This window comes from Triticum aestivum, chromosome 4D, assembly GCF_018294505.1.
Source record: "Triticum aestivum cultivar Chinese Spring chromosome 4D, IWGSC CS RefSeq v2.1, whole genome shotgun sequence".
Lineage (NCBI taxonomy): Eukaryota > Viridiplantae > Streptophyta > Magnoliopsida > Poales > Poaceae > Triticum > Triticum aestivum.
The window spans coordinates 511,173,604-511,184,613 of record NC_057805.1 but is presented as its reverse complement, the minus strand read 5'-3'; the positions used below and the strand labels follow the sequence as shown (position 1 = coordinate 511,184,613).

General features: G+C 42.2%; 1 protein-coding gene across 1 annotated transcript; it reads right to left on the bottom strand.

Moving 5' to 3' along the window:
- Positions 1-5,266: 5,266 nt before the first annotated feature.
- Positions 5,267-10,333, bottom strand: LOC123100726 (protein ETHYLENE-INSENSITIVE 2-like). Its single transcript, XM_044522613.1, has 8 exons — positions 10,214-10,333; positions 9,845-10,133; positions 7,488-7,574; positions 7,212-7,325; positions 6,893-7,105; positions 6,424-6,600; positions 5,690-6,303; positions 5,267-5,595 (listed from the first exon to the last, which is right to left on the bottom strand). The coding sequence occupies exons 2-7, from the start codon at positions 10,094-10,096 to the stop codon at positions 5,713-5,715; spliced, it is 1,434 nt and encodes a 477-aa protein (XP_044378548.1). The 5' UTR covers positions 10,097-10,133; positions 10,214-10,333; the 3' UTR covers positions 5,267-5,595; positions 5,690-5,712.
- Positions 10,334-11,010: the final 677 nt, after the last annotated feature.

Sequence of the window (11,010 nt, the reverse complement as noted above, 5' to 3'; positions counted from 1 at the left end):
TGTACTTGCATCAGAAGAAGAAGGTGGATGTTCTGGATTTCATGTTCTATGAGCTTCGTCAGTGTGTGCAAGAGACCAAGTCCTTGATCTATGCTCCATTCATCCAGGCGTTGATTGAGTCAGTCTGCCCTGCTAAGTACATCTCTCAGTACAAGACATCGGTTCCTAAGCGCAACTCCAACTAGACTCCTGCCGCTCCCACTCCATATGTGCCTCAAAAGAAGGGGCGCAATCCTAGGCTCGATGAGTGTGCCACATACACTCCTAGCATGTCCTCCACTAACCATATTCCTCGTGGTAAGGGAAAGTCAGTTGTATCTGAGGCTAGTTTCACCAGGAGGGAGAAGAAGTCGCTATTCAAGACCAAGAGCAACTGGTTCAAGATGTGTCAGTCCATTCAGCGCCGTCAGGTCAAGGAGATCAACAAGGACAAGCTTGTGAGGTGTCAGAAGAAGGCTGAGCGTACTGCAGCTGGTGAGGAGATTGGACCAGGGTCCGAGGTCAACGACAGTGTGGCCACCTCTCGTTCCTTTCCGATGGCCGGGTGGAGCTTTGATGATGAGGATGATGTTTCGAGCGCGCCCCCTCTTGTCTAGTGTTGTCTTTGTGTTGCCTTTTCCCTTTTTGTTGTCTTGATGACAAAGGGGGAGAAGTGGCGTGTGTTTTTCTTTAGAGTGTGTTGAGATGTCAAGCCTCGTGGTTGTTTCGCTTTGTTGGTGTTTAATTGGCTTGAGATACTCTTCTTTGCTTTCCGTGGTGTGGTTGTGAGCTACTCGGTGTTAGTTTGTGAGACTATTTGTTTATCATGGATCTTATGCTCATTATGCTTATGCTTTGATTATGTTTGTCTCATGACACTTACTCACTACACCGTTGCATAAGATCTAGGAACCGTTATAGGTGTTATTATGTTGATCTCATGTCTTGGCAATATTGATCTAGGGGGAGCCTCTTATGTGTGTGCTTGATGCATACTCAAGAAAATCGTTTATCCGTGCACACACATAGGGGGAGCACCTATGTCAACGTTGTCGCATGGATTGTTGTTTTAGATATATTTTTGATGCCATGTCCTAACCATGTTGTCATCAATGCACAAAAAAGGGGGAGATTGAAAGTGCATGTGTCACTTAAATTATATTTTGGTGTGATGACAATATGGTTAGTGGAACTAATATCGGTTGCTAAAGTTTATCTCAGGATATTGGTTCCAAGTTCTTCATGATGGAGATGTGCGAACCCCCAATTAAAAAAGATCAAAGGCGTGGCTTACCGGCGATTCAAAGGTTTTCTTTTTGGTTCGATTCGAGTCGTAGGCATAGTTTTAAACAGCCGACTATAGTTTCAGCAGGGTGCCACTAAATGGTCATCTTCACATATAGCCAGATATAGGCCACTATAGCTCCGCTCTAGCTGATTTGGAGGCCTGCCACTATTTTCCATAGCCTACTATTTAAAACATTGTCGTAGGAAAGACCACACTATTAAGAGGGGTCATTGTGGATCTATGTTGTGTGGGAATGCCATTGCCAAAACTTATACACCAGCCTGCCCACTCATAGCACCATATTTTCCATAGTGTGCTAGGTGAGGTACCCAGAAAGTTTGAAACAAAATGTTTTTGGATACCCCGTGCGCTGCGAATGTTCCTGGGTACCCCGTGCGCACGGGGTCTTTTGACCCCCGTGCGGACGGGGTTCTGCGAATGTCCCTGGGTACCCCGTGCGCACGGGGCTGACATAGCCCGTGCGCACGGGGTCCAACGGGCAGAAACAGTGTCCAGCTCAAGAACACTATATATACCCCCTTCTTCCTCCTCCATCCTTAACCCTAATGTCTTGTTGAGCTCCACCATTGCTACACCTCATTTTTCTTACTACTCTCAATCCCTCCACCCAAACTTGCTGAAACTTTGGGGATTGGGAGAGCAAGACCCAATCTACTCTTTGACCAAACCAAATCACATTCCCTGCAATATTTCCTCCCCATTGACTTGTTATTCTTGGAACTTGGGCTCCTAGACGGTTAGAGATTCCTCCGGAAGCTTCCTTGCTTGTGGTGTTCTCCGGAGAAGTTTGTAAAGGTGTGGTGGTCGCCTTCAAGACCAACCCCGTGTGATTCGAGGCTCATCCGTTGGGGGTACCTTGAAAGAGATTACGGTGAGCCTTCGGTGGCGTTCCGCAGGCTTTAGCTCCGTCACCGCTCTAAACGGAGAGTAGCTCTTCCCCAAGGAAGAGTGAACTTCGGGATAAAATCTGTGTCCTCGTCTCACTTGTGGTTAATGCTTTCCTGCACCTTACTTTGCCTTGTATGCTTGTTGGCTTGCTAATTAGATTGTTGCCTAGCATATTTTTTTTAAAAACCCCCTCCATGTATTAATTAACTTAAAATGTTCGTACAATCATTCATAACAAACTTAGCCACGCAGGGCGGAACGGAATGAAACAGAAAACCATCAGATCTATTATCAAAACTAAACTTTGCAATCTCATGAGCCACCATATTAGCCCTCCTGTTGATCTTAGAAATCTGTAAATTCACCAACAACTTTGAGACATCTACAGCTTCCTTCTTTAGATCAACAAGGGATGATCTGTCCACATAATCTTTACCAAAAACGGAGGCCACAAAGGAACAGTCAGTTTCCAAAATGACGGGCATGTCTAGAGTCATACCAATATATATGCCGGATAAGGACGCTCTAAGTTCCGCTTCCTCGACGCTATAGCAAGCACCAATATAATCCCAGGAGGAAAGGATCACTTGTCCACGGTGATTTCTAACAACCACCCCCACGATCGCAGCTTCAATAGCCTCCACAAAACTTGCGTCGACATTAATCTTGTAGACGTCTGGGGTAGGTGGCCTCCAAAGAGTAACCCGCCTCTCAATGTTGTTGGTTGGCTGAAGATCCAGCTCCACTTGCTTCCCTTTACTGCATATCTTCACCTGCATTTTAGCATGACAAGACGAGAAAGATGCCCAATAATTTTCGACAAAACTCACCGAGGCTGAGATGGATTCCATTCCCTTACCAAAGATCAAATCATTCCTCAAGTGCCAAGCTCTCCAGAACATGAATATAGTTTGCTCATGTACAGGCGTAGTTAACTGATCCAATAAAATAAGGAACCAATCCGGTCTAGAATATTTGAAGGTCTCCTCCGCTGGTAATTTCCACACTTCCTTGAAAGCCATACGGAACGCACGAGCCTTGGGACAAACCACCAACGCATGAAAGATACACTCATCGTCAATACCACATATTGAGCAAGTACCTAGAGTAGTTTGATGATGTTTAACCCTATTGAGTTGAACCGCCAAACTATTAGAAGCAGCCCTCCAGGCAAAAATTCTAATTTTCTGGGGGACATTAGCATTCCAAATAATATTCCAGAGCCTCCTATTCCCATTTATGGCATCACTGGAATTGCCAGAATCAATCCTCGGCTCTTTAAGATTCAGAGCCAGTCTATACGCACTCTTCACGGAGAACAAGCCACTTTTCTCGTGGTGCCAAGCAATAATATCTCCCTCGCCCACCCGAAGAATACGGAGCTTTAGGATTTCCTCTGCATCATGAATATAAAATAGATGCCTTATCAGGTTTTCATCCCAACTCCTAGATCCACTCAAAAATAACTCGGACACCAATTTGATCCTAGTTCTATTCTTTTTTCCGCAAATTTGTAGGCCAGATTCCCTAGGGATCCAATTATCCCTCCAAATATTTATACTAGTCCCATCGACCACTCTCCGAATAATGCCTTTTTTAGCAATTCAAGGCCATGCATAATTCCTTGCCAAGTAAGGGAAGTAGCTTGAGGGAATACCGTATCTATAAGATGCCCATGAGGATAGTATTTAGCTTTCATCACCTTAGCACACAGAGAGTCCGGGAAAACCAAAAGACGCCAAGCTTGTTTCGCCAGAAGCATATTTAGCTTTAAGCTTCCTTGTCACATAGGTTGTGTTCACCTTGTTGCATATCTAGTGAACTCTATTTTTCCGCTAAACCTTAAAATTGGCAAGAAAGATTAAAATTTGTAGTCTCCTATTCACCCCCCTCTAGTCGACCGCATCGATCCTTTCAACTATAGTCCACCAAGCTGGTCTCCCCGGTTTCCCAGCCAGATGCCTCACAGTCTGACTATATATGAGCTCCACCTGGCTGATGATACTCACACAGCCATCATATATTGTGACGAACATTTTTATCAAGAGGGCTTTGATGGCGAGGAAATCGCCGTCATCATCGACCATCTGCGATCACTTTTTCTTTTGGCGATTTTGTTTTTGAAATTTATGAACATTTTTCCAATTCATGAACTTATATTGAATCAGCATACATTTTTTGAAAATTAGGATCAGTTTCTGAAATTCACTAACAATATTTTGTGAACATTTTTTAATAATTCCCAAACATTTTAGGAATTTGTGAAACTTTGCTCAAATTCATGAACATTTTTTGAAGACGCGAACTATTTTCAAAATCATGTATATTTCCTAATTCTCCAAACTTTGCTTTTCAATATCCTGAACATTTTATGAAAATCATGAACGTTTTGATTTTTAAAAATCATGACCCTAAATTTTAAATGCTAGGCCATTTTATGATTTGTTGAAAAACAATGCAAAGTTCGAAATTATTTAAATTTTTCGATTTTTGAACTCCAAAATTATTTGCAAGGAGAAAATAAGAAAAATGAAAATAAAAACACAGGGGGCTTCCCATCCCGCGCACGGGCCGGACCAATGGGGGCGTTTTTATTTCTCAAATCGATGATCGTGGAAGATTCCAGAGTCCAGAGAGGACCGAGATTTTGGCGGGCTACATTAGAGAGCTTAACTTCAGATTCTGAATGTTCAAGAAACCACTTTCAAGACCTGATTCCCTTGTTGGTCTACAGAATTTTAGCTAATCGTGTACACATGAGCCGTCAAATCTTTGGTTGGTCGCTCGGTTTATCACATGACTTCATTTATTACATATTGTGGAGATCTAGTTTCTGAAGGTCCCATCCTCTTTGTTCTTGCTATTCTCGCAGGTTGCAAAAATCTTTTAAAACATAATGATTTTGTCTGAAAGTTGCAATGAGTTCATCAAAATTGTGCTTTATAGCCCATCACCGATGTTTCACTATGGTAATTCTTTTTTTAGAAGGAGTGTCAATTTTGGATGGTTGACTTGAAGTAGGCTGAGTACCACGTGGCACAATCTCAATACATCTGGTTGGCGATGTCCGGATTTGCCACCTCCTAGCCATCCGACCGAGTTAATCCAATGGTAGGTATTCAAAGTTATTTACACACTATATAGTGGTATTGAGGTATATATAAGGACACACACACACACACACACACACACACTACTATGGGCCTATGGGCAGTGGTATTGAGGTATAGATAAGGACACACACACACACACACACACACTACTATGGGCCTATGGGCCTAAGACATATAGCCCAACAAGACAAAGGCAACCACATTCGCTTTCTCTTCACCAGCTACCTCGTCGCACATACAAACTATAGCCTTCTCACAGTTGTTTATAATTCCACGAGGTTGGCAGACGTTAAGGAGTCTTAGGACCTGCAGTGGTTTTCAGAACTGTTAGTATGCTCCAAAGCTGATTTCTGATGTCCTTTCAGTGGATCATGTCGAACAACATCAGTAGCTGGAATACCTTTGAATTTCTTCAGGTGCTTTTCACTGAGAGTGCACACACAAGTCCTGTGTTTCGGTTTCCCTACTTGATGAATTTAGTGGAGTAATAGCCAGGAAGAGTGCAAACGCAATAGATGCACAAGACATGAGGATCAGTACACTATGTGGAATTACCACCGGGGTTTCAGTGTTCCCTTTCAGGTTGTTTGTCCAGGCGCTCTCACCAAACAGGATTTCCGCCACGAAGATGATATTTACAAATAACATAAGACAGAATGCAATAAAGGCTAATGTTTCAACGTATAGAGATATCTTGCAGTTGCCCATTATTGACATTGATGAGGCAATGCGGAAAACAGGAATGACAGATGAAGGAAGGGTAAACGCCTGGATTACTGGACAAAGAATGATTAACTGATATACCCCTTCAGAGCCTTCTAATCTCGCACAATAGATGGCAGGAATCGTGGCAAGAAGCTTAAGTAGCACATGATGCGCAAATAGAGACATGTTTGTGCCAAAGAAATGCTCAGTGACTACATGGCTAGCGATAACAGATGTCAATGTGATGATGTGGCTCGAAAAGAGAAGAACTGCTAAGAACACAAGTGGTGCAATGGAACTGGAAAATATCTGCACAAAACAATAATGGAGATAAATTCAGGAAACAAATTCAACATGCCATTAGACTCCAAAAAGTCATGTTTTAATTTTAAGAGTTGCATTGATGCCATGGAAACATGACTCACAAACCTCGTTCATTAGCTCTACAGCATCGTGAAATGTGAGGATCACATTGTGACTAGATTCCGCCACCGCTGAGCTCAACAGAACATAGTTCACAAGAAAGACCCCAGTAAAAGTAAATAATATAGAAAAAAGGTGGTCATGAAACAGGGCACCGAGGCTATGAACATGAGACCTCTGGACCTGCATATATGACATCCATGTCATAATTAAATTATAATGCAAATAAGCAGGAATACATAGTAAAATGGCATGTTTTATGAATGAGCATCTCATCATGGTGCGCAAAGTGCAAAGGCAGAGCTGCTGCCGGGTCCCTCAAAAAAATAAAAAATTTAATGGTGTTCTTGACCTCCTAATAGGTGTATTAACCATGCCATAAAAAGCAGAAAAATATACAATGCTAGTTTTGAAACTAGCATCATTCATCATGGACAACTTTAACTACGTATGAGCTAGAGACACTGGAAAATACCTGAACAATGGACGAATGAACATAAAGGTTGTGCGACACTATGTTTGTACCCATAAGTGCCATCAATGAGTAAGCACTTTCACCACTCAACTTAGGGAACATCACATTCACATGGAGAGGAATCTCTGGTTGACTGATTAATAAACCAAGCACAAAACAAAGAATCGTAAAGCCAGATATGCATGCATTTAACGTTCCAGCCATCCTCTTGTCCTAGAATGAGCAGAAATAATATATCATAAGCACACATCGTCTTAGTGGAATCAGAACAAGTCAACCTTTAAAGAATTAGTGGCTGCAAGGTTAGTAATAAACTTACCCTAGGGGAGAAAAGATATGGCAGCACATTAATTACAAGACATGCAAAAATAATGGCTGTCATAAAATCATCCTGATCAAATACAAGATTGTATCCAACTGCTATGCCTAAAATCTGAAATAGCCGAAACATATAAAGTTCAGAATTAGTTAGGAATCCTCACATCCTCAAAAGTTAGTTAAGAAGTCAATACACAGAACATGACATGATAAATATTATACAATTAATAGAGTGTTGACCAAAAAAGTTCTGTTTTAAGTTTGTGCACATACGTACCATGGTTAGTTCTGAAGTAAACAAAGATATCTCTGCCTGGAGACCAAGGCCAACACATATGAACTGGCTGTACTCCTGGCGGGAAATCTTGAAATTCATGTAAAAACATTACAAGTAAGACCAGATGGTGCATGTAAGTGAAAAAATAGACAAAATCCAAAGGAGCATCTTGTAAAAAGAACCCACAGTCTTTCTCCCCAAAAGAAAAATTTATCAGTTTTTAACATACTGAAATTCAGTTCTGAGCCCGAGCTCATATGCTCCTGGGTGCTTCCGGATGAAAAGTAATTCAAAAAATCGACTAGTTAATAATTTTTTTGGAGAAAAACAAATATATTCGTGTCTTCTAACTGTGTTTGAATTTTGTGAATAAATAATATTTGTGATGCTCTCATGAAAAACAAATCAGTGAGCACACATTATGTTTCTCCTTTATCGGGAGCACCATGAATAGTTTCTTCGTGGAAACTTAATTCAGTTCTGAGCCCGAGCTCATGTGCTTTCAGGTCAATAGTAAAGTTTAAAATATCTGCTAACAAATAAATAAATAATAATCTTAAATTTTTAACAAACGAATATGTCCCATGTGTTCTAATTGCATTCAAATTTTCGTTACTAAATAATATTTTTGGTGCTCTAAGAAAAACACAAATTGGTGAGCACATATTCTGTTTCTTTTTATCCAGAGGACCACAAATTTAAGTTCTTCGTGGAAGAAACTCTGTTCCGAGGCTGAACTCATATGCTGCTGGATGTATAGTATCTTTTTTTAAAAATCTACTAATATATAATTAAACTGATTTTTTGTCAACAAGCAAATATGTTTGTGGGTTCTAACTGCGTACAATTTTTTTGAATAAATAATATTTGTGGTCCACTAAGAAAAAATTGGTGATCACATATTTTCTTTCTTCATTATCCAGAGCACAGCTTACTAATTTCTTCATGTAAACATAAACTCATTTCTGAGCCTGAGCTCATATGCTCCCAGATGAATGGTAATTTTTAGAAAAAAAATCTAGTAATACGTAAATAAACTGAATTTTTGGAACCAAACGAGTATGTTCGTATGTTCTAATTAAATTAATTGTTTTGTGAATAAATAATACTATTTGTGGTGCTCTAGGAAAAAAACAAATCGGCGAGCACACATTATGTTTCTTTTTTATCGATAGCACCGGAAGCTTAATTCCTTGGGACATTTACATTTTTCCACCTAATTTCAGTCTGACCTCATCTTTACCCCTAAATAAAAACAGCACTCAACTATACCCCTCTTTCGTCTAGTGCCCTTATGAAGATACCCCTCTGCGTCGTTTCCGTCCGATCAAAGGGGTTTGAGCGTCAGATTGATGTTTTCTCGATATAGTTGCCCTTGTGTGTATATGCCACTGACATGTGGGACCTGCCCTTAGGGAAAAAAAACCTCTCTCTTACAGGTGGACTCCACCATGAAAACTCTCTCTCTCTCTCTTAACAAAAAATAAAACATATTTAATTAAAGGGATGGGGCCTACTGTCATAGACTCAGGGCTTAACTAAAAAGAGTTTTAAAAGGGCTTACCTAAATAGAGGCTAATCTCTGCCACGTCAGCAAAGTGGTGGTTAAGCCGTTGGCGAGCACAGAACGCGTCGGAGGACCTCGTGCCACCTCCTCCGGCAACCAAATGGATGGTGGCATGGCGCGTTGGCTAGCCGGAGATAGCGCGCATCCATCGGGGGTTGTGGGGCTGCCGGTGGTGGACTGAATCATAGCCGGCGGTGAGGGTTTGCGGCGGTGCATGCACGGGCTTGACGAAGAAGTCACAACGGGCCACAGGCGAGCAGATTGAGCAGCTTGGAGGCATCCTGGGAGCTCCTGAAGCATGCTGGACAACAAAACAAGGTAACTCAAGCTCGAGGTGCTCAGGTTCTTCGTCAATGACGGACGACGGCTTTGGAGCTCGCGGGGAACGACGCTATGGCACGGGAAACAACACAAAGACGTATTTTGGTAAGGGCACCGGAATAGGGGCATAGTTGAGCACTGTTTTTGTTTAGGGGTAAACATGAGGTCGGGCCGAAATTAGGGGGAAATGGAATTTGCCCTAATTTCTTTATAGAAATTTGCACACATAAACATGCTTGTTGGCAAATAAAGTGAGATGCCCCCCCCCCCCCCCACACACACACACACACACATTTATTTTTCTTTTGTACTGTTTATGTAATTGCCCATGAGCTCGGGAGCCAAAACACCATCCCATGTTCCCTCGGAAACAGTGAAGGATATTATGTTGTTCAAGGTAGAGGATGCATGCCTGGACAACAAGAGTAGCAGGCGGGAGTCGGAGAAGAAGAACTGGGCACGTACGTACCAGTGCAAGATTCTTGCCGGTGACCATGCCGATGCAAGTGGATAGATACTGATTGAGAACCGCGGACAAGTTGAAGAGCAGCACCAGTATCACGAGGTCGTAGCCAAATCGAGCCCCGGAATCAACCGCGGCCACCCACTTGCCGAGATCGATGTACCCCACCGAGATCAGCAGGGTCGTCCCAAGGGTATGGGAGACATGATGCCGGCCATCTCCACCAGCCAGGGACTCGATGCCGCGCACAGCTTCCATGGCGCCCGGCCGCCGCAGAAAGACGGAGTTAGGACTTCTGACACAGGATGCAAACAGTAGTGTAGTGAGTAGTGACTGAAGACATAGACAGCGAACAAGAGGAGAAGAGGTCATTACCTTGAGCTTCGGTGGGAGCAGACGTGTTCTTCTGCCGAGAGGGATGGTTTGAGTGTGATGGCGTGGAAGGGAAGCCCTGTAATGGCGTGAGAGGAAGAAGGAAGGAAGAGGATAAGGCCGGAGGCTGGAGGCAAATTAAGCGGTGAGGGTATTTCTTGTACCTTGCACCTGAATGCATCTGTTGGACCGTTTCTACGACTGGATCGAGCAGTACAGTTTTTGCCGCTAGAAACCTGCAAGCCAACTGGGAAGCAACCATTTCGTAGGGAGGTGCCTGACAAGTTATGCTTTCAGTAGGGTCTAGGGTGTATGGGAGGGATACATTTGACGCAGCCTATTTGATAACCTAAGGGGCAGGGGAATGGGATGGACCTTTAATTGATGACATATTTCATTTTCATTCATCCATGAACACTTTCCTTTGAAGCTGCAATAAAAGGTAGAAAGTCTCACAGCAATGCGCGGGATATCATCTAATTATACTAGTACGTAATAGTAGTTTGCTTCGAGTTTCCAAAAAATTTATAAATGGGAAGACAACTCTATTCTATTTGCTTATGTGGCCAACTAATAAGCAACTATCCGTTAGCACATTGACTCAAAAGTTCATTAAATCAAAATCACATCTCTAAAGACTATGGATCAACATATAATTATCTTTAAACCAAAGTCACCACATAACGCAGTTAAATGTTATTAAAGTCGCACTTGCAGAACATCATGAGGCTGAGGTACTAGATGAGTGTGATACATAAAATTTTCAAGCACCTGAAAATTAGGGGGAAAAAATAGAACAT